This window comes from Geotrypetes seraphini, chromosome 1 (assembly GCF_902459505.1).
Source record: "Geotrypetes seraphini chromosome 1, aGeoSer1.1, whole genome shotgun sequence".
Taxonomy (NCBI): Eukaryota; Metazoa; Chordata; class Amphibia; order Gymnophiona; family Dermophiidae; genus Geotrypetes; species Geotrypetes seraphini.
This window is the reverse complement of record NC_047084.1, coordinates 223,318,412-223,342,688: the sequence shown is the minus strand read 5'-3', so window position 1 is coordinate 223,342,688 and position 24,277 is coordinate 223,318,412. Positions and strand designations below refer to the sequence as shown.

Sequence of the window (24,277 nt, the reverse complement as noted above, 5' to 3'; positions counted from 1 at the left end):
ATTTCTTTTATATCTGTTCTCTTGTTCTTCCAAACAATCATTTAATACTGAGACCTGCTTTTGGAAATCTCCAACCTGCATAGCAACTCAAAGGGCCTTATTCTCTCTGTCTGACAACCGCTGCTCTGTTTCTGCCAGACACTTCGAATGAGAATTAAACTTTTTGCTTATCCCATTCACCGTTGTTTGGAGATTGTTCAGACTATCATCTAGACCAGGGGCCTCCAAAGTCCCCGAATCAGGATTTCCCCTATGAATATGCATTGAAAGCAGTGCATGCACATAGATCTCATGCATATTTATTGGGGAAATCCTGAAAACCCAACTGGATTCGGCCCTCAAGGAGGGACTTTGGGGACCCCTGATCTAGACTATCATCTGTTACCAAATGAGAGAGCTTTTGCTCCCATTCACTTACTGGTCCTGGTGCTGGATTTTCCACCATTTTGGAGGTATGTATTTGGATATTATCTCATGGCATTTTCTAAACTTTTACTGACATGCTGCTCTCTCTCCAGTGCTCAAACTCAAGTCACCAGATTCTCAGTTTTTTTTCAGACCTGACCAGTTGTGTCAAAGCTTAAATACTGGAGCAAAGCATGGGGTTTATAGCTAAATTAAGCAGGTCAGCCATGGAGCCCTTTACCAGCACATCTGGTCATGCATTTGGGTTGGAAAAACCCAAGGGAATGGTACAGTTTAGGAGCTGGAGAACATTTGTGTTTCTGAAAGAGGGCAGAACTTGGGTCCCTTCTCCTCCTTGGTATCCTGGCATCTGCCCTCATATCTCTCAACCCTGTCCCTGGTGCCTGTAGGATTCATTTTTATTGCTGGCACTGTCCCCAGCCCTTGAAGGCTTCCCTTGCTTTGTTCTGCCCTCACTGGCATCATTTCCTGTTTCCTGTCTGGCAGGATGTGGCAGAGTGGGGACCGGCACTAAAAGCAAAAATGAACCGCTGCAGGTATACCGGGGATGGACAGATTGAGAGATAAGAGAGCAGATATTGGGATGTTGTGGAGAAGGGGGAGCAGTGTGAAATCACCGCTGTGTGGGCCTGAGCCAACACCATGTGGGCCTCTGCCCACCCAGGGCCATCCATAGCTACGCCACTGACTTGGGTGTGATAGTATGTGATAATCTTAAGGTGGCTAAATGGTAGAAAAGGCGAAAGCTAGAAGGATGCTAAGGTGTATAGAGAGAGGAATAGCCTGTAGGAAAAAGGAGGTGATGATGACCCTGTATAAAGCTCGGGTGAGACATCATGTAGTATATTGTATACAATCCTGGAGATTACTTAGCTGGTTAGTAGACTGAAAAATTGCTGCTAACCAGTTAAGTAGATGATCTGCCCACCCTTGGACTGCCCCTAAACTAACCAGTAAAGAGATGGCTGGTTAGCAACTATATTCAACAGCATTGGAAACGGTGCCTGCAGAAGTAAGCGCCTACAAAATGGGTGCCCATCGTGTGTCAATCACTGGTAGGCGCCACATCTAGAATTCGCATCTATTTTTTGTACAGACACCTGAAATGTAGGCCAGCTTTTTACAGGCCTACTTTTAAGACATCTGATTTGCACCTACAGATGCCTAAGGCCAGTTCTGGCATAAGCCACACCTATGCCAGCCTTAGGCATCTGTAGGCATACCTAGGTGCTTCTGTAGGCGCAAGTCAGACACCTACATTGTAGGCATCATTCACCGCATTGATTTTTTTTTAAAATGTGCATTCTGATTGGTCCGTTAGATGGCAATAGGACGCCTACCACTGCCTACAATTGGGATGCCGTTTTGAAAATCAGACCCTAAATAGTTAAATGCTGCTATCATATGTTGAGTCATTCAGCATGGTTTTAACTATGCAGGAACCCCTCCGGCCTGGTTGAACCCTTTTCAATATTGGGTGGTAAGTTTATAAAAGGATTCTCATGCATCACTTTTTATCTGAGGCCCCTTGCAGACATCACAATGACACATATCAACTAGCCTGAGCAGTTGAAGCCTAGATTTAGAAGATTATTAAAAAAAAAGAGTGTCCATGATCTTAATAAAAAGTAGCAGTAAATACAATATGACAAAAATAGAAAGGGGACATATTAATAAGATCAATAGCCAAAGCAATGAAGTCAAGAACAAGACAAGGTGATTATTTGAAAAATCTGAGTATATCTGCTTTAAAGACACAATGCAATACCAAGCCTGCTTAAAAAATGTCAAAGACTGGGCTTTTTGCCAATACGGATATGCCAGCTTTAAAAAAAAAAAAAAAAAAAAAAGGACTGCAAACAGTTCAACAAACCTGTGTTAGATCCATGGGCTCTTTCAAATAAATCACATGCCCTTATTATTTTTTTTTAAAGGGTAGACTGGCTGCTTGCAGAATCCACAGTAAAACTATCTTCAACTTCGGCTCAAACTGCTCCATGTATCCCACTAAGAAACGGATGCATGTGCCACTAAAAGATTATTATATGGATTACAGTGAGACAATGTGCCCTCTAATCTATTTATTTAGGACGCTGACAGTTAAGGTACTTAACTGAGTTTTTGTTGTACTTCAGAATACAGTTTTTTTGAATAATTTGGCATAACTAAATCAGGGATGAGTAAGACTATATGTTCTATGGCTTTTTGGACCAACTCTGGGGTAGGGTAAGGTATGTACTATGAGAGGGGAATAGGGATGTATTGTTCATTGTCATTTAATCATGTATTTTTTAATGGGTATGACTTATGGGCAGACTGGATGGACCATTCAGGTGTTTATCTGCCCTTATTTACTATGTTTTATGGTAAATTGCTAACATATTATTCAAATAGCGGTATATTACATATACAAAATAAATAAAATAAACAAATCAAAGAGGTCCATATTTAAAAAGTTAAGATTATCAGACAATTTGTCCATTTAATGTTTTTTAACTGGATAAAGTTAGCTAGCTTAGGACAGATATTTATCCAACTAACTCACGTTGGTTAGAGATTTATATCGGTACTCTGCAGATAAATTGTGCCCTCCAAACTCTCCCAACATTATCTCTTTTGGTCTGGGTAAATATGGTTCTTGTTATGATTTATCTACGTTAATTCCCAAAGTTAGGCAGGCAAACATTTTGAATACTGACCACAATGATTTCATATTAAAAGCAAATTGTGTGGGTTTTTTTTTGTTTTTTTTTAATACCAGGTCATTTTCTACAAGCAGTGTTGTATAGCAGTGACATAGTAACATAGTAACATAGTAGATGACGGCAGATAATGACCCGAATGGTCCATCCAGTCTGCCCAACCTGATTCAATTTAAATTTTTTAATTTTTTCTTCTTAGCTATTTCTGGGCAAGAATCCAAAGCTTTACCCTGTACTGTGCTTGGGTTCCAACTGCCGAAATCTCTGTTAAGACTTACTCTAGCCCATCTACACCTTCCCAGCCATTGAAGCCCTCCCCAGCCCATCCTCCACCAAACGGCCATATACAGACACAGACCGTGCAAGTCTGCCCAGTAACTGGCCTAGTTCAATATTTAATATTATTTTCTGATTCTAGATCCTTTGTGTTCATCCCACGCTTCTTTGAACTCAGTCACAGTTTTACTCTCCACCACCTCTCTCAGGAGCGCATTCCAGGCATCCACCACCCTCTCTGTAAAGTAGAATTTCCTAACATTACCTTTGAATCTACCACCCCTCAACCTCAAATTATGTCCTCTGGTTTTACCATTTTCCTTTCAAAGCATTCCAAGCACACCCTAGATCACCTGACAGTCAACCTTGGAATCAGCCAAACCTTGAAACCCTTGTGGATTACTGCCTACACAATCTAAACATATGATAAATTAGATATCATTTTTGAACCCATATTAGGTAGCTGATAGTTAAACCTTAGGCATCATAATATCATCTCTATTCCAGTTGTGACATAAGTGTAACTTTCATCTGCATGACTACTTTTCCCTTGAAAGCAAAGGAAAAGGAAAACATCTGCCATTTTGACCATGTTTTTGAAGATCGCTGCCCCCCTTTTTTGCCAACAACTTTGTTCAGATTTTGCCACTATAAGACACATGCATGATAGTTCATATTGAGCTCATAATTTCCCTGTATCTCACCCAACATAGAGTGGTACAAGTATATAGGATCTCTAAGGGAGAGGAAGGGATAGTAGATGGCATGGATGGGTAGAATGGATAGGCCATATGGTACTTGTCTGCTTACATTTTTCTCTGTTTCAATCTACCTTGTCCTTTGTATCATTTGTCCTATTAAAAAAAATGTAAACACTGCAGCCAGAGGGAAGGGCCACTTTAGGCCTGTTTTACAAAGCCATGCTAGCAGCTGCTGCGCGGCAACAGCCCCGAAGCCCTTTAAATCTCTATGGGATTCGGGGCCGTTACTGCGCTGCAGCCGCTAGTGCGGCCTTGTAAAACAGGCCCTTTATCCCCTCAAATAATGTTAACAGCACAACATTGAGGGCATTCATTATAAAATCTTTTAACCTTAGGACTAATTTAACATCTATGCCAAAAAATCATTAAAACTGCCACAGGTGCAGTTGGGTCCACTATAAGCAGCTCTGAGTAGTCTTCAATGACCCCAATATTGACTGGATAAATGTTACATCAGGGAGCACTAGGGAGGCACAATTTCTAGATGTAATAAATGACTGCTTCTTGGAGCAACTGGTCCAGGAACAGAGAAGAGGGGGAGCTATTTTAGATCTTAGTGGAATGCATGGTATAGTATGAGAGGTAACGGTGTTTGGTCCGTTGGGAAACAGTGATCACAACATGATCGCATTTGAGCTCATATCTGGAGTAAAATCACAAAGGAAATCTACTGTAGCAGCATTTAATTTTCAAAAAGGTGACTATGATAAAATGAGGAAAATGGTTAAAAAAAGCTAATGGATCAGCCACAAAGGTTAAGACTTTAAATCAGTCAGGTAGGTTGTTTAGAAATACCATTTTGGAAGCCAAGACTAGATGTATTTCATGTATTAACAAAGGTGGAAAGAAAGGAAAACAACAGCCAGCATGGTTAAAAGGGGAAGTGAAAGCAGCTATTAGAGCCAAAAGAACATCCTTTAAAGAATGGAAAAGGGATCCAAATGAAGAAAATAAGAGGTAACATAAGCACTGATAAAGAAGGCTAGCAGAGAATATGAACAGAAACTTGCCACGGAGGCAAAAGCTCAACATGGCAGGGAAGGGTGGGGAGGCACATGGCATGGGGATAATGGGCTCCACCCTCCCTTGCTACACCACTGTATAAAGACACATTGATGTCTATTTTTCTATAGCAAATGGAGCCTAAGTAGGCATCTACTTGCCCTTTTAAGCCCTATTATAAAACCACCCCTCACAAGTCCATGAAGCAGCGTTAGGGCTGCTTTTTAGTCCAGCTTTGATTTTCTGGCACTTCTTTACATGAAGCATTCTTTCTGTCTACGCGAAGCAACCATTATGTGAGCAATGAGGTGAATATCAACCCCATGTACAGCAAGAAAAACAAAGACAGAAAGGTTCTGTCTGGGTATCACAGGGCACTGTTTTCGCAACAAATTTTGCACTGCGACTATATACAGGAGGACTACATATGAGAAAAAGTAATTGTATAATATTAAGTTGATGTTTAAAACAGGATTTTCATTTTTTTTCTACCTTCTAACCCCTTGTAATCAAAGTAATTAACATAAATAATACTATGTCTGTCCGACTTGTAAGTGTTAATATTTGTTTGTCATATTTTATAATTTTACTATTGTACACAGCCTAGAAGTTACTACATAACATAACATATAACATAACATAACTTTATTTTTCTATACCGCCACAATCAAAATGATTTCTAGGCGGTTTACACAGAAGAGAGCTGGACAATCAGCAAAGTACAAATAGTTAAAAATACAACATGTTTCCTATGTATACACAATGTAAAATTTTTGTTATCCATAAGGCTTCAATTAAGAAATGAATTTATCAAACAGTACAGTCTTAATTTCTTTTCGAAATGTGCCATAAGACAGCATGGCTCCACTATAGGTGGTATAACAAATGTTAATAAAACTTGAAACTATACTTGTGACAGCATTTGCAGTTTAATTTGTGGAAATTTGAAGCATGTAACTATCATGTAATTTTTGAGAAAGACAGTAAATCCCCTCAAGTAAAGATTGTTTAACATTTTTTAATTCCCAGAGTGCCCTCTGCTTTCTGCCTGAACTTCTGCTATTTGCTGCATTGGCTCTGTGCTTTGATAAGATGAACTGTCTGACTCGAACTAATGATTTTTCCTTAGATGCTGGGCAGTCTCGGGCATTAATTCAAGCCACTGTCAGCTAGCTAAACAACCTGTCAGTTTCTCTGCTTCTTCTAACCCTATGTCTTGTCATTTAAAAGAGTATCCATTTGGAAGAGTGATTTCCTTACCTTTCACTGCCCCTCCTCGAGCCTGAAAATTTGCTATTAATTACTCTGTTTGTTAAAAAGGCCTACATAAGCACCAGGGATTGAGCCCATAACACTTGTATTAACACTGGTTGAAGAGGCCAGAAGAACTTTTGGAATGGGGCAATATTTCAGTGAATCAAGTGAAAAATCAAGTGGATTACTTTGAGAAGTTAAAAATAAATATAAAATAGATTTTTTAAACTGCAATAACATACTTAACTGTTGTAGAGACATTTAAGGTTCTGCTCCCTTAAGGACTGCAGCAACATCTTACTAGATTAATGGACTTTCATTTTTTAAATCTTTTTATTGAAATTTTAACATGTGAAATGTGAAAATACAAAAGGAGATTATACGATGCAAATGATACAAACCATAACATAGATGCAACAGGGCAACAATAAGCATCCATGTATATTGAATCTAATAGATAAATGAAGCCATATAACGGGAAGTGAACAAAAAGCACCTATGGAGACCAGGTAAGTAGAGCATAGCATATTCAATTAAGCTAGCAATTGGAGAAAAGTTAGGAATGAATATTATACACAATGTTTAGACCAGGTGAAATGTGCCTAGGTGAAATGTGCCTAGGTTTCATTATAAAAAAGCTCTTAACATAAAGGAACAAAAATGGATCTATACATTGAATGCTTTATCACCTAGTGGATTGAACGAAGAGATCGATTGGATGTCCCTAGTATGAATTTATATATAATCCCTTGTAAATTTTTCTGACGTAATGCACGCTGGGTCCCTTGGGGGTTGATTGTTTCAAGGGTTTAAAAACCGGATATGACGACAGACGCTCCCAACTAGAATGATAGCACATCGAATGGCGCGATTTCTATTGAGCAAAACAGTAAGCTGAAATTTTAGATTAATATAATATAAAATGTGGTGCTTGATTAGCCATAGGAAATTAACTACTTGAGATTATTGACATTAAATAATGATGGGTGAATGCTTGATATTCAAACATATTCGATATTTTACAGATATATTAAGGGAGCCTCGACCCTGAGGAAAGCATGTGAAACATGGACATGTTGGTGGAGGCGCTCCTCTCTTTAAAATAAATCTTATAAGTTAAGTAAAAGTTTTACACTTACTATTTATATTGGAGTTATGGAGATATAAACAAGAAAAAGACAAAAAAAATGTTATATTTTGATCCAAAGAGATCCTATGAAGATCGGGTTCGGTGGGCTCTGTCCACTTGGACCAACGGGAGATTGACCCTCTGAGGATCGAGTATCAAAGTATTTCCTTATGAGTCTTCATTTATGAATGATTGAAGATTATAGTTAACTGGATGTTTTTTGATATAAATTACATGGACTGATTCCAGTTATAAGTATAGCCATTAGAATATTTTTTTAACCTGTCAGTTAAGCATCCTACAAAGGTCATGGTATGGGGAATGGCGGCAAGCAGTGTTGGTTGGCTTCATATTGTAGAGGACATGGTGAATGCAGTGAAGTACATTGAAATCCTGCAAAAACGCATGTTGCCTTCAGCAGAGAACTTGTTTCCTGGTGATTACTTCTTTCAAGATGATAATGCATCATGTCATCAAGCAAAAACTGTACTTGAATGGATGAGAAAGAAGGGAGTGAAGACAACTGATTGGCCTGTTCAGTCATCAGATCTCAATCCAATTGAGATTGTGTCAATGGAATATATTGACGCTGTCAATGGAAATATATTTTTTTTAAAAACAGCCAACGAAGCAAAAACTGATTGTGTCATTGATTGTATGGCCAATATATTTCCCACTGCAATAAATTGGGCTTAGCCTGCTTATGTTCTTAGGGACTCATATAGAACCCCAAACAAAATAAGCTACATACACACACACACAGTACTTATCTCTGCTTCTCACAGAAATAGCCTTCCTTACTCTTATTCAAACATATACATTTAAGATGTAATTTTATAAAGTCATGTTCTGGCCTCTGATAAACTGTGCAAAGCATTACACGATGACACGTAGTTTGCCAGTAGACATGTAGAAGGACAGAGTTTAGGTGGAGCGTGGGTGGAGTCTGTATGTACATGCCTAGATTTTAAAACATGCTCATCTGCACACATGAGTAAATAGTCAAGGAATAAAAATGACCCCTGCTCCCCTCCTCTCTTCAGCTTTCCCCTGTCACCTCTTTCCTCAAGATATGGCATATTTTTATAGTTGTGGCAAATGAGATGTTGGGCTTCAGATCACTTACTAATTTAGAAAAAAATCTTCTTTCCCTTTCTTATATTTACTACTACTACTGCTACTATTTATCTGTTATATAGTGCTGAAAGGCATATTCAATGCTGTACATTTTGGCGTTTAATAGACGGTCCCTGCTCTGAAAAGCTTATAATCTAACTTGGACAGACAGACATGACATATAGGGTTGGGGATGCGGAACCCAAGGTGAGAGGAATTAGGAGTTGAAAGCACTCTCAAAGAGTTGGGCTTTTAACTGGGCCTTGAACACTGCCAAAGACGGAGCCCGTCATAGGGATTCGGGCAGCTTGTTCCAAGCATACAGCACAGCAAGGTAGAAGGGACAGAGTCTGGAGTTGGCAGAGGAAGAGAAGGGCACAGATAGGAGGGACTTACCAGCTGAGCGGAGCTCATGAAGGGATCATAGGTGGAGATAAGTGATGAAATATAGTGAGGGGCAGCTGAGTGAGTGCATTTGTAGTTCAGAAAGAGGAGTAACCAAACTGTACTGTCCTGAAGCATATGGAGGACAGTACAGGGGCGTCCAGAGAGCACTTATTTGGGGCCTATTCTATACAGGAAGTCACATGCTTAATGTTCCTTACAGAATACTGGTGTAACTGGGTAGATGCACTCAAATGTATTCTTAGGCATGAGCACTTATACCAGCCACATCTCTGTGCCTAAATTGAGAAGATACACACATAACAATAAGGGGGCAATTCTATAAAGTGGGCACTAACAAGCAAGTGTTGAATACCTACGAGCACAGTAATGGTATGCACATGCCAAAATTCCATTTAAGCACTATTCTGTGAATGCAAGCATATATCTTACGAAGGGCACCTAATTTCCTTTATAAAATAGGCACCACATAGGTATCACCTAGGAGCCCAAACATAAGCACCTTGTTATAAAATGATCCCCTCTATGGTTGTGGAGATAAATTTATATATGACTTGAGCATATAGACCTAAAAAAACACCACTTATTCAAGAGTGGCTGAAGGTTTCCGCTATGCCCTCTCTATGTTCTTTCACTATACGGATATAGAGGGATTTTCAGCCATGATAATGTCCATATAGGGGAAAATTCTAATTAATGGTGCTCAAAATTCAGTGCCGAATAAAACTGGCAATGAGCTGTATTCTGTAATGGGTGTTCAGGGATCGGCACCCTTTATAGAATAGTACATAGCGCTGAGAATCGTGCCCAGCTTTGAGTGTGAGGAATCACACCAGCTGAAACCCGGCATGCAAGTTGGAGGTGGATCTACTGAATTGTACAACAATGTGTCCATTTTAAGGGAATGCCCCTGGCCTGCCCATGCACCCTTTGCAGATCCGCACAGAAACACTTAAATGGATGCATAAGTGTGTTTTCGTGTGGATCTGCCATTTTTGTCTTGTTTCAGCATTGTGCATCCATTAGAATGCTTTTTCACGCTGAAAATTTGATAAGAAATTAGCAACTAATATTCAGCACCATATATAGAATTTCCCCCATAGTGGCCAAAATTTGACATATAGCTGAATTATACAGCACGTTCGCCAGTTGCTGGTGCATGTATAAGTTCCTACTTTCAAGTTATATACACATGGGTGTTCTCAGAGAATCAGCTGTGTGATTTCCTCATGCATGCAAAACCACAGCTCTACAGAGATTAGCACTACATTAATATAGATCAGTGGTCTCAAACTCGCGGCCCACAGACCACATGCGGCCCAGCAGATACTATTTTGAGGCCCTTGGTATTATAAAGAATGATTCTTTATGGAAAACTTGTTCCTTAAGTATCCGGCGGTCGTGTCCTGGAACGTTGCCTGCCTCACTGCTGTAACCTCATGCAAGTGCTTTCCTGCGTCTGTACACGATTGTGAGGTGTAGTGGAGAGGCCAATCGCATACAGATGCAGGAAAGCGCTTTCTTGAGGTTACAGCAGTGAGGCAGGCAACGTTCCAGAATGTAAGGTAACCACTGGAGGCAGTGCATCTTGTGTGTGTGTCCGGTGCTGGAGGAGGTAAGAGCTGAAGGCGGTTGTGGATGCGACCACCGGACATTTAAGGCACAAGTTTTCCATAAAGAATCATTCTTTATATTACCAAGCGCCTCAAAATAGTTGGTCCACAATCTTGTCTTTATCTTTATATCTTTATTTAAAATATTTGATTAAACGCCTATCCAGCAGTACAAAGCGTTGAACAAAATTTAAAAATTACAGAAAGACAGACGTATCTGCAATATAAAACATATATGTATTAAATTATTAGACAAACCAGGACTAAACAGACAAACACTAATCTTTGAAACAATAGGAAAAGGGGCGGAAATACAATTTTATGAAAAGAATATATAAAAGTAAAATACAATAGGGGATGGGAATTAAAATCATGAAAATAATTAGAAAATTAGTGGCCTGAAAATAAGAAATATTTGGATTTATTAAGGTAGGTAGCTAACTCATTAGCAATTATATGCATCCTTGAAGAGAAAACACTTTAAACCACTCTTCTAATCTAATCTAATCTAATCCTTAGGTTTGTATACCGCATCATCTCCATGTTCATAGAGCTCGACGCGGTTTACAGTAGGAGAAATAGGAAGGAACTACAATAGAGGGTTAGAGGTAGAACTGCAAATTACTTTTTGCTCTTAGATATAAAGGAAGAGAGTTTCAGGTCAAAGGGGCAGTTACTGAAAAAATAAGGGAGCGACGAGTGCCAATTATCTTCAGAGATGGGACGTTGAGGGTATGCTGGGATGCTGATCTTAAGGCTCTAGGGGGATCATAAGGGATCAAGAGTCTGTCCATAAATGCCGGGGAGTTTGTTTGTACAGTTTTATAAGTCAAGAGGGCGATTTTGTATGTTATTCTGTGTAAAATGGGCAACCAATGTGCTTTTTGTAATAGCGGAGTGACATGATCAAATTTATTTGAACCCGTTATGATTTTTATGGCTGTATTTTGAATGAGTTGGAAACGTTTTATATCTTTTAGACATATACCTTTTAATAGTGAATTACAATAATCTATTTTTGATATTACGAGCGTGTTGTACTGCTTTGGATTTGTAGGTACTTACCTCATGTAAAGTTGTCATTTCTTTAATAAGACATTAACTATTTTTTTCTGCGGCCTTCCAAGTACCTACAAATTCAAAATGTGGCCCTCCAAAGGATTTGAGTTTGAGACCGCTGATCTAGATGGTGTAATAATTCTAAATCTGGTTAATGAAAAAATGATATTTTCTCCCTTGAACTGTGAGGCTGTTAGAACCTGGAGCCTTGCTAATGAACTTGATAAGACATAATCAGGAACCTGAATCCACAGAGATGCCTGCAATCAAACAGGCCTCTCTTCTCCCTCCATTCTTTCTACCCTTAAATCCATCACATGTGACTCTGTGTCATGTAATGAGCAGCTGTGACACTAACTTGGAACATAGATAACTTTCTACAAGAACTGGGGCTACACTAATGCTAGGTAAGTAAATTGGTTCATAATGTCAAAAGCTAGCCCATTTATGAATGAGTTTTTAAATTTAACTACCAGAAAAGTACAAATTCTAGTTGTGAATGCCTCGCTTCTTACCCCCTATTAACACAGTCCTAAGCAAATGAGAATCATAAATTTCATACAAAATCATAGTCATTGGAGACTCTATCCCAAAGCAGAAATCAAGAAATTTTCAATACAGATCATTTCTTAAAGGTGGGAAATAGAGGTACTGCGGGGCTCAGTTGTAGGAGATCATTTTGATTCATGATAAAGCTGAAGTAGTTTCCAATTATTTCCAGTCCCAGAACTCAGATCAATAACTTTTTATTTGGATATTATGCAGTACTCATGGGACAGCTTCTTGATCCCAAATGAGCATAACTGCAGGAATATCAGGATTTCTGAAGCAGGTGGGAAACATCCCAGGGAGACCAAATCCTGGTGATCTACAACAGTGTTTCTCAACTCAGTCTTGGAGTACCCCTGGCCAGTCAGGTTTTCAGGATATCCACAATGAATATGCATAAACTCGATTTGTATACCCTGCTTCCATTATATGGAAAATTTTCATGCATATTCATTGTGGATATCCTGAAAACCTGACTGGCCATGGGGTACTCCAGGACAAAGTTGAGAAACACTAATCTACATAGTATGTTCATCCTCTCAATCCATGGAAGAGAAACTATTATCATGCACATTGAAGAGAGTTCTGATTGCTTACATCCTTCACTCTCCTTAGACAAGCTCCTTGAGATGTTTGTGTTTTATGTTTGATTCTTGATATACTGCCTTTCTGTGGTATAACTAAAGTGATTTACATATTATACATTAGAACTATTCATAATCTCTGTTGTTCAGAAGAACCCTGTGATCACTCTTCACACCCCTCCAACTTAAAAGAGAACTTAATATCCCTCTAGAATTCTCCATGCCCCATTGGCAAGTACCAACATTGTACATGTTAGGAATTGTGTATAGAATTAAGTTGTAATTTTAATAGAAAACTAAACAGTAGAATCCCCGTTAACTAGTATTCAACTAACTGGCACTCTCAACCAACTGGCAAAAAAAATTGCCCGCAAAAAAAAAAAAAAAAAAAGCCTCCCATGCTCTTTACCCAATAACCTCCAAAGTTGTGCGCTCCTGACCCAACAACCCCTTTCCCTCCCTCCCTCTAGTCCCCAAAGCATCAGCAGCAGCCACAAATCTCCCTCCAACTCCCGAAGCATCAGCGGCAGCCACAAATCTCCCTCCAGCCCTCAAAGCATCAGTAGCCTCAAATCTCCCTTCATCCCTCCCTCCAGGCCCTGAAGCATTAGCAGTAGCCTCATATCTCCCTCCTTCCGGCCACCGAAGCAGAAATAGCAGCCTCAAATCTCCCTCCCTCCCTCCCTCCAGCTCCCAAAGCATCAGCAGCAACCACAAATCTCCCTCCCTCCTTCCAGCCCCTGAAGCAGCAGCGGCAGCCACAATCTCCCCTCCCTCCCTTCCTCCAGCCCCCAAAGCAGCAGTCCTGACAAACGCCCTCCTCCCTCCCTTACTTGAAGAAGTAGCGACAGCTAGTGAGCAGGGCCTTTCCTCTGCCACGTCGGAAGTGATAAAGACATTGAGTGGTCAGATTGTAACCTGCTGAGAAAATGAGGCATTCTAGTGCATTTAGCGTGATTGCCTCTATCAGCTTTGGTTGGAGGTTGAATTTATTGATGGTGGCTACATCTCCTCCTCTTGTGTAAGTGCGTGAACAAGCTAGCATTTGGTATCCTGGTGGGCAAAGCATACCCAGAGTGACTCCATCATTGTCTTTGAGCTAGGTATCTGTGATTAGGAAGATGCCCCAGTTATTGTCCTTGAGGAGCTCATTTACAAAACACCTTTATTGTTCACAGATCTTGCATTTGCAAGGGCAATTTTGATGCTTTTTGGTGTGGGTAAGGGGGGGAGGGGGCGGTAGGAGTAGGTCTAAGGTTGTTGGGAGTCTGTGTGTTAAAGGTTTGTTGCAAGGTAGGTGACTAAGGTCACCATATCTGCCTTGACCTGTGATGACTGGGATGAAGGAATACATGCTGGTAAAGAGGATTGTTGCCAGTAATAGGAGAGTAGGATTCGGGACATTGGTATTAAAGATAGTTTAGAGATCAGGTTTGGATTACCATGGCATGCTTCTAGATTTATACCAGTTATATTTGTTATAATATAGTCAGATGTATTTCTAATACATGCTTCAAGTTAATTCAATAACAATGCAATAGCAGTCTATAAGTTCTATAATAGATTTCGTAGTTATAAGATAATTATGAAACAGAATACTTCAAGCAGACCTTTCTAGTAATCACTACTGAGGTAAGATTAATGTTGGGAAGATTAGATCTTAACAGTCATGACTTATCTACAATTGTGTCCTATACTCACTGGTCTCACAGTCCTTTTGGTCCACACAAAGGGCCCTTTGCATGGCCCACCGATGGGAGAGGCCCACCTGCTGGGTGGCCCATTAAAGGGCCGAAAAAAGCAGAAGCTTGGGCGGAGGGTGGGGTTTCCTGCCGTGAAGGTGAATGAACTCTGGTGCGGTGTGTGTGTGTGTATGTGGAGGGGGGGGGGGTGGATGGTAGAGCTGTTTCTCTTCCCCCACACTAGTGCTGCCCGATTCAGGAAAAAAAATTTTGATTCTATTCTATTCTCCCTACTTAATTGGTTTTTCGATTTGATTCGATTTTCCTGCCAAATTGGGTGTTTTTTCCAAACATCCTGGTGGGTTTATTTTATAGCCTCTTCACCCCCTTTGCCTTCTCCTAACCACACTAGCGCTATGGTGTAAACAAAATAAACAAACAAAAAAGACTTTTCCTCTCTCTCTTAAATCCTAGCCCACTTTGGTGGTCTAACACCAGCTCTGGCAGGATACACGTTTCAAATCTGACATATTGTAATTACAAAATGGAAAATAAAATTAGTTTTTCTACCTTTTGTTGTCTGGTCATTATTCAAATCTTGTTGGTCCCAGGCTCTGGTTGTCTTCTGATAACTTGCTTGCCAGGGTCTCCTTCTTTCTTCTTTCTCCGTTCTAACCATCCATCTACCATTTCTGTCCTCCCCTTCCGTTTCCCTTCCCTCCTCCGGAGGTCTGGCATCTTTCTTTTTTTTCGTCTCCATCCACAGATCCACCTTTTCTTAACTACCCTTTTATCCAGCATCTCTCCCTCCTTCCCCACCACCCCAGGATCCACCATCTCTCCCTTTCTTTTCCCAACTACCCTCCTATCCAGTATCTCTATCCCCCCCCCCACACCATCCCTTGTGTCCAACTTCTCTCCCTTTCTTTTCCTTCCCTCCCTAAATCCCATTGTCCATCATCTCTATCCCTCTCCTCTATTTTTAGACCCATCATTTCTTCCCCCACAAAGTCCGGCATATGCACATCTCTTTGAACCCCCTTCCCTCTCTCCATGTACTTCTACAACAGGGCCCCCCTCCCCTGAAGGTCTGTCCCCCCTGAAGGCCTACAGCCCTGCACCTCCCCCCTGAAGACCTGTCCCCCCATCCTTGAAGGCTTGTCCCCCCCTTGAAGGCCTGCCTGTCCTCCCTGGAGGCCTATGCCACCATCCCTGGCCTGTCCCCTCTTTGAAGGCTTATCCCCCCCTTAAAGGTCTGCAACGTGCACCCCAGGCCTGTTCCTGCACCCCCCCAAGGCCTGTCCCACCCCCTGAAGGACTGCCCCCCCGAAGGACTGCCCCCCCGAAGGCCTGCCTGTCCCCCCTGAAAGCCTGTGCAACCATCCCTGGCCTGTCCCCTCTTTGAAGGCTTATCCCCCCCTTAAAGGTCTGCAACGTGCACCCCAGGCCTGTTCCTGCACCCCCCCAAGGCCTGTCCCACCCCCTGAAGGACTGCCCCCCCGAAGGACTGCCCCCCCGAAGGCCTGCCTGTCCCCCCCTGAAGGCCTGTGCAACCATCCCTGGCCTGTCCTCCCCTTTGAAGGCCTGTCCTCCCCTTAAAGGCCTGTTCCTGGTTAAATGCCTGTTCACCCCTTGAAGGCCTGCACCTCCCCAAGGCCTGTCCGCCCCCCCCCCCCAAAGGACTGTGCACTGTGCATCCCTCCGGGAAAGCTTCCGTGTTCCCCCAGGCCTCCCCGAACCGTTTACCTTACAGCTTCAGCCTGCAGCAGAAGATCACGGTTACAGCGTCTTTGCACTGCAGTGCTTTGAGCTGTTTCCTCTGCTGCGGACCCGCCCCTCCTCTGACGTCAGAAGCAGGATCATGACGGAGGAAACAGCTCAAAGCACTGCAGTGCAAAGACGCTGTAACCGCGATGTTCGGCTGCAGGCTGAAGCTGTAAGGTAAACGGTTCGGGGAGGCCAGGGGGAACACAGAGGCCTTCCCTGGGGGGTGCAATCTTTCGGGGGGGGGGGGCAGTCCTTCGGGGAGGCCAGGAGGGAAGCCAGACGCAGCACTTCCCGACTGACCCTCCCTCCTTGCCCTTTAAAACAGGTGCGGCAACGGCCAGCCAGCAAGAGCAATGCCGCCGCTCCTGCTTTAGGGAGTGAGGGGAGAGAGTCCGAATCGGGAAGCCGATTTTTTTTAAATTTAAATCGATTCGAATCGATTCACCCGAAGTGAATTGGTGAACCAATTCAAATCGTGAATCGGGCAGCACTACCCCACACTGTGTGATCCCCTTTCTCTGTGAAAAAGTACTTCCTGATGTTATTCCTAAGTCAGCCTCTCTGCAACCTCAATTCATGTCTTCTAGTTCTACCATCTTCCAATCTCTGGAAAAGGTTTGTTTGTGTATAAAAACCTTTCAAATATTTAAATGCATATATCATATCACCCCTATCTCTTCTTTCCTCAAGACTCCTGTTGGTACTGCTAAAAATTGCAATGCATGCAGAGAAAAATACACTTAAAATATCAGATTTTTTTCCTTAGTTTTTGTATTTAGCTAATTAATAATATGTGGTTTTCGGGGGGACCATCTACTACTACTACTATTAATTATTTCTATAGTGCTACCAGACGTACGCAGAACTGTACAGAGTCACAAAGAGTAAGAAAACAGTCCCTCTCTCATCCTTAGGAAACTGATGTAAGGTCAGAAATGCCTTACAGGGTCATTCTAGTAGACACAATGGGCCTGATTCTATAAATGGCACCCAACTCATGTCATTCAAAGTTAAGCACCATTGGTAAAATTATGTCTTGCGGTGCCTAAATCAAGTTAGGTGCTGGTAGGTGTCTTTGGCGTTGGTATATTAGGTGAGGGTTTTCATGGCCTAAAATACTGGTGCTTAACTTAATCGACACCCAGACCACACCTACTTTCCAGATAGGTTCCTCAGTGTAGACACCTACATCAAAGCTGTAGGCACCTGGCAGCTAATTAAATTTTTGAAAACTGGTTTTTAATAGCGCTTTCAATTATCAGCGCCAATTTGCCAATTTTAAAAAAAATTAAGTTATATGCCTACATTGGTAGGCGCCTACTAGTAGGCACCATGTAAAGAATCAGGGCCAATATAATTTCATCAGTGTAGTATTTGTGATGGAACATTTTTGTTGGTGGTTAAAAAAGGACCATCAATGAATGACCTGTACCACACTGACCTCTGCGCACAACTAAACACACTCCTGTGTTCTTGTATTGAGAAAGCATATTTTTCTTTTATAGAGAAGCATTTGTGGTTTTGTTTTGTGATACATCAATAAAATATTTTTTGATAATAAACTGAATTTTTATAACTTTTTTTCAGTCAAAGTCAAAATAGTAGTAATTGAGGGTTCCATAGTGCGTAGTACCAAACAGGATCAAAATGTGCTATGTTTTAAGTTGTACAACTATTAATACTTTGGAGACAGGTGCATAACCACCTCCAGGGTGGATGATTTGGCAGCATATAAATAGCTCCTGAAATCAGGGCCAGTGTAAGAGTATAAAACACTCTAGATCAGTGTTCTTCATCCTTGTGACACCTATGGACCGGCGGAAATAAAATAATTATTTTGTGGATCAGCACCGGCAATTAAAGAACACTGGGATAAGTTGTGGGCCAGACCCCGCCTATCTCCACCCAATCCTGCGCCTCATCTGGAAGCCTTCCCTCTGATGTTGCGACGTCAGAGAGAAGGCTTCCGGTTCAGGTGCAGGGCGCGCGTAGGAGCCTCTGCCCACGGCTTTGTGCACTGCAGCACTGAGGAAGAGGGAGCCGACCCAAAGACAACGCCGCATCGATTGTACCATGGACCGGCGGCTGAAGAGCACTGTCTGGGGCCCGATGCACGTGCTGGCCCTGCGGACCGGCAGGAAATTTCTGCGGACCGGCACTGGTCCACGGACCGGTGGTTGAAGAACACTGCTCTAGATAAACCGTCAGAATGTTGTGCTCCTCTTTCAATTAACTTTTAGGCTCCTTCCCTACCTCCCTTCTAAATGGTATAAGGGCTATTTGAAAACTGGTCACTCTCCCTGCTGTTGTTTCTCTGAGTTTGTCTAGTTGACAGGACTGACTCAGGACCTGTTGTTTTGCTTTGCAGAGTATAGCTGGTACCTCCTCCTTATCTCCCCCACCCCCAACACTACTGCCCTAGGTGACTGTCATGTTGCCTCAACTGCATAGAAGCCCCTTAAAAAAGGATAATTGTTATTATTACCCAAGGGCAACTGGGTAAACTGAGGCACAGGGAGATGGAGCGAATTGCCCAAGGTCAAAGGAGTCAGTGGCAAGTCATAAGTCACATCAAACTCTGCCTGACTCTAATAGTACTAGCCCACACCTTCTGTGATGCCTCTGAGTGTTCTCAGTACAGTGACAATCAGTCTGAATTTGAAGAACAGGGTGTAAAAGCTTAAAAAGTTCTAAATCAAAGACATTTGGCTGATCAGTGACTTAAATTCCAGTCTTCTTTTTTACCCTATTTGCACTGACATCTGACCCAATTTAAAATGCTAGCCTTGTACCAGAGAGACCTAAGGCAACAGCTGGTTACTCATTAAACTCAGGTACCAATGACTGACTTGTACAAATCATGTTTTTAACTTCCTGGCAGCAACAGTAAGAGAGAGAGGAAAAGACTGAGAGAAAAAGCAATCATCATATCTGTGAAATTCTGTTATATCGGCAGAATTGACCAGCAAAGTGCAGCAACTTCTGTGTGACCTCTGATCTGTGAGGTTCCTATAAACCTTTGAACCTCTGACTGCTGTTGAGAAAGATTTACTGCCTTCAGGAAGAGAATGCCAGCACTCATTTACCTCTGTGCAGAGTTAATATTATAAAAATATAAAAATGTTTAACTTGTCAGATGGTCCTAAACAAGGGCTCAGAAGGATTAAGTCCACCAAAATGTGCCCTATTTTGCTAAATTTGAGACAGTAAAAGTATGGAAGAGTAAAAATACCTATGATTTCTTGTCATGAGAAACTCTAAGCCAAAAGACTTTTCCAACAATTGTATGGCACATACTTCATCCAGTAGAAAACAACAGAAAAGTCTCTACAGGTACCAGAAGATAGCACCATCAAAGAAGGGCCTAGAGAAGAAAGGAAACAGAAAAGAAGGTAAATCTCAAACACATATGTTTCATATACATGAATATTATAAAATGAAAAAAATGAAAGGACAAAACATCCAGAACATGTGACGTATATTGTCACTTCTGGGTTAACAACAGAACAGCAATCTACCACCACCTAAAAAGATTAGTCAGGTCACTCCACCTTTGATAACAGAATCCAATCAAATGTTATCTAATCTACGTTATAAAGTGCAAAACAATAAATTCAAGGGAAAAACAAACATATCACAGCAAGTCACAAATTATGCCTGCTTAGAACAAACCCCTCCAACTTTTTTTACCCATAAGCAAATGCATTTATTGATCATATCTTTTACATTTTAGTCACGTATCCTTATCAGTATAAACAATTACCTGAGTAAGGGATAGCATTTGAAACTTATAGTCTTTGTTTCTTTTAAGATGTCATATATACATACACATTCATGTATTCAGTTTCCCTGGATCAATCTCACTCTTTCCTATTGTATTATATTTCCTTTCTTATTTTATCTAAATCACCACACTGGCTTTGAACAGTTTACAAAACAATATAAAATTTGAAAGCCTAATCAGGTACTTTTTTTTTTTTTGCTTTGCCATATGTAATATGAAAGGCAGTATATCTAGTTTAATAAACACATACGAGGGAACGCTGAAAAGTTCTCAGCCCAACCAACAAAGGGCTTAATCCAGTGATTTTCTACTTTTTTCATTCTGTCGGAAAAACATGGAATGAAAAAAGTGAAAAATTGCTGGACTAAATGTATAGCCCTCGATGGTGACTGACCCAACTTTGTTGGTTGGACTGAGAACGTTTCAGCGGCCCCTCGTGTGCGTATGTGTGTGTATATATATGGTTAAGATGGTCTTTGAGATGGAAAGATAGCACCTTATTCTTTTTTTGGTTGATGATATTGACTAAAAAGCAATCATGGCCTACAAAAAGTAAATTGGGCTCTAGGTTTCTGAGAATCACTATATAGATTCCCTTCATTCTTTCTAAAATGCATTGTCAGTTCAAGGGCAGAGTGACCTGTTTGGGACTAGTTCCAATTCTCTGCTCAGACTAAAATCACACATACTTTAGGGAGAGTCTAAACACTAGCTTTATATCTGAATTTACTGATGATGTGTCACAGACCATGAAAATACAAAAAGAGAATAAGTTGCTTTACACCGTCTCTAACTTACAGAAAAGCTTACAAGAAGTACTTGAAAATTGTTTTGTTCTTTCCTTTTATTTTTTAGCCTTACTTTTTTTAATTCTTTTTTTTAACCCTAAAACACAAATGAAGCATTGTTACACAACTGCTTTCTTTTTTCAGCTGACAGTTTCCCGGTCTGTGCACAGCCAGAGTTAACAAAACTGCCTGTTTCTTCTTGCTCAGTTGTTAATCCTTCCTGATCTTTATGAAAACTTTGAAATCAGTGCATCGTATTGCTTTCGAGCCTAATCACCTTCACAAAAAGAGGAAAACAGACCTGGCATACTTTAAAATGAGTAACGCTCACCATACCTTTCCAGTTGTGAAATCTTGGTGCGACAGGTGAATCGTTCCCCCTCACCTTTGCTAAAGCAACCTTAACATGTAGTCAGGAGAACTGCGTAATTCTACTATACCAGGCATGCAATTTGTTATTGGTCAAGGGGCCTTGGCCATTTAAATTCCTTGGAAATCATTTGCTAAGGGCACCTGGAATGAGACAGAGTGGGTGGGACTGAAAAGGAGGTGGGAGGGGGAGGAGGAAGAGAGTATTAAAACTGCTAGAGGAAGAAGGCACAGCAGCAGTTTGAACATTAATAGAAAAACAGCTGTAACGAATGGATTTCTAAACTTCTTTTTTTTTATTATTTAGAAGGCCAAGTCACTCTTGAAGTAAAGAATAGAAGAAGCAAAGCCTTGACATTTTTGTACTGAGGGGAATTTGACAGAAAGATTTCATCTAAGTCTGAAACAGCAGAAGGGAGTGAACCATGTACAAACAACATCACCCTAGCACAAGGTGTAGTGCAAACAGCTTGTGCTGCAAAACAGATAAGATAAGAAAAGGGCAAATGTTCCTCTGACAATGTGATGCTTTCAGCAGAGATGTTTAAAATGTTCACATTTATTTTATAAACTATTCTCAAGGTGCTATTTTCCTCTATGGCAATTATTAATGCCTTGTAGTTAGTTTTGTATATGTATTTGTGTGTGTGTTTAAAAAAAATTGCAGGTTAAAAGAGATGTCAATGCAACACAAGAGCTGTAGCATGTACGTTTCAGTCACCAGCACGACAGCCACGAACTGCAGGAGAAAAAAGCCAGGCGGTTGGCGTTAAAAAATGAAAATAAAAAGGGCTCATGACAGCAAAAAATGGTCTGTACATAACAACAGTACACCAGGCCCCAGCAGCATTTAAGCAAAGTAAATAACACACCTTCTTAGGCAGTTAAGAGGGAAGCAACATACAACTGAAAGTCTCTTTTGGCTGGGGAATTATCAATTCAGTGGGCAGTGAAACAAGCCGACGGGGGAAAGAAAAGAGGGTGAAGGCGCACTCCAAAGCCAGATTAATTGTGTGGGACTTCTACTATAGAAAGTTGTAAAACAAACATCCTGCAGCTTGCAAGCCCAACTGAATCACAGATCCAGAAAATCCTTGTCTAAAATAATAATCAGTTCTAAAATTCCAGGATCCCAGTTTCCTTCTCGAATGCTTTCTGTCCTTCTGGTTCCATTTTGTGCACAGAAAAGCGAAATAAGAGAGGCAAATAAAAAGTTTCATTAAGAAAGAGGCCACAATGAGTTGTTGCTGGAGAGGTTTCAAGGAAAGGCAATGAACAGGAATCTGAAGAGCTTACACAGTGCGCTCCTCAAGGGGTAAGAGTCCCCACTCCATTCTTATGCTCGTAATCTACTTAGGTGAAACAAATTCACAGACCTATGTGTACGTACCACTACAGCCCGCATATAATGGGCATGATGAGCGGATTTATTAAAGCAAAAAAACAAACAAACAACAACAAACAAACCTAGTCTGGAAAACATTTGTTAAGGATGTGCATGACCAAAACAAAATTTCAATTCATTTTCATTTCAATTAAATTTTAGCACTTCTCGTACGCTTTTCTTCATGTTTTGAATATACTCTATATAATAACTTTTTATGATTGAAAAAATACATTTTTATGTGCCTACGGGGCTCATTTTCAAAAAGGAAAAACAGCCAAAAAGTGGCATAAAGGGGCAGATGGACAGTTTTCTTGCCAAACTCTTCCAATTCGCTATTTTCGAAACCTATTTTCTAGACAAATATCTATGCTTGTGATCAGTAGTTTCTCTAAATCTCAAGAGGGTGTGTTAGAGGCATGTTGTGGGCGGGATTAGGGTGGGCTTATGACTTGGATGTTTTTTGTCAGTGTTTAATAAATTATCTCCCGAACATCTGTATCCAAAGTTTTTGTTTTCATCGTTGGATGTTTTTCTGCCATATCAAACATTTAAAAATTCATCTGGGGTGGAGACAAATTTTTCCCCGTCCCCACAGGAACTCAATTTCCCAGTCCCCGTGAGTTTTGGCGCTATCTCTGTCCCATTCCTGTAAGATCTGCCTTAACTGCACAAGCCTCAAACACTTATGATTTTAAATTGTTTTGAGGCTTGTACAGATGATGACAAAGCTTGCAGGAATGGGGCAGGGACAGGAAAAGAACTCATGGGGATGGGACGGAAAAATGAGTTCCTGAGGGGACAGGGAAAAATTTGTCCCTCTGTTATTCTCTAATCTGGGGCACCATTTGGACACCTGGGGCTAGACCTGTTAAACAATGAATAAGTGCCAAAAAAGGTAAGCATCACTCTTCCACACTCTCTTAGTGGTCACTGACTTCCTCCCAGCTTCCGGTATTATGGCCAGTCCTATTAGAACAGCAAGCATGTTCCTAGAGTAGCCTGGTAGATGGTGTGGTAAACCATAGAGATAACACAGGGAAAAAATTTTGTCCCCGTCCCCACGAGCTCAGTCCCCGTCCCCTCCCCGTGAGCTCGGTCCCAGTCCCCGCCCCTGCCCCATTCCCGCAAACCATCTGATCCCATCCACACAAGCCTCGAATAGTTTTATACTGAACTTATTTTATTAAAGAATAAAATATTCTGTATAATTGTCATTTTATAAATCAAAGTTCTGGCTGCCGAACTAGAGAAAGAGATCTTCAGGTGGCAGGGCTTTGTTTATAAATATTTATAATACAATTAATATACTACTTTATCCTAAAGCAAAAAAAAAAAAGAAAATAAATTTAATTTTTTTTATTCTACCTTTGTTGCCTGGTTTCTGCTTTCCTCATTCAATTCCTTCCTTCCACTATCTGCCTTCTCTCTGCCTCTTCAATATGCTCTGTTACTGTGCCTCTCCCTTCCATCTCTTCCTCCACCGCCCCTCCCCCCTTTGGTCTAGCATCCACCTTCTTCCCTCTGCTCCCCCCATAGTCTGGCATCTCTATCTTCTTCCCTTCCATCTTTCCTTCCCTCCCCAAGGTGGTTTTTAGCATCTCTCTCCGCCTTTTCTCCCCTCATA

The 24,277-nt window shown here is 41.1% G+C and overlaps 1 protein-coding gene across 10 annotated transcripts in view; it reads right to left on the bottom strand.

The window, feature by feature from the left end:
• Positions 1–24,277, bottom strand: part of RBM47 (RNA binding motif protein 47) — a 329,047-nt gene that overhangs the window by 49,580 nt on the left and 255,190 nt on the right. For 6 of the 10 annotated variants that reach the window (XM_033946908.1, XM_033946917.1, XM_033946924.1 and 3 more), the window contains one exon: positions 19,558–19,689. The exons of 3 other annotated variants lie outside the window; for them this stretch is intronic. In XM_033946908.1, the coding sequence (XP_033802799.1) occupies positions 19,558–19,574 (17 nt within the window). In that variant the 5' untranslated portion in view covers positions 19,575–19,689. Of the gene's footprint in view, positions 1–19,557; positions 19,690–21,233; positions 21,329–24,277 lie in introns of those variants that run through there. One more of the 10 variants, XM_033946958.1, reaches the window with a different exon arrangement.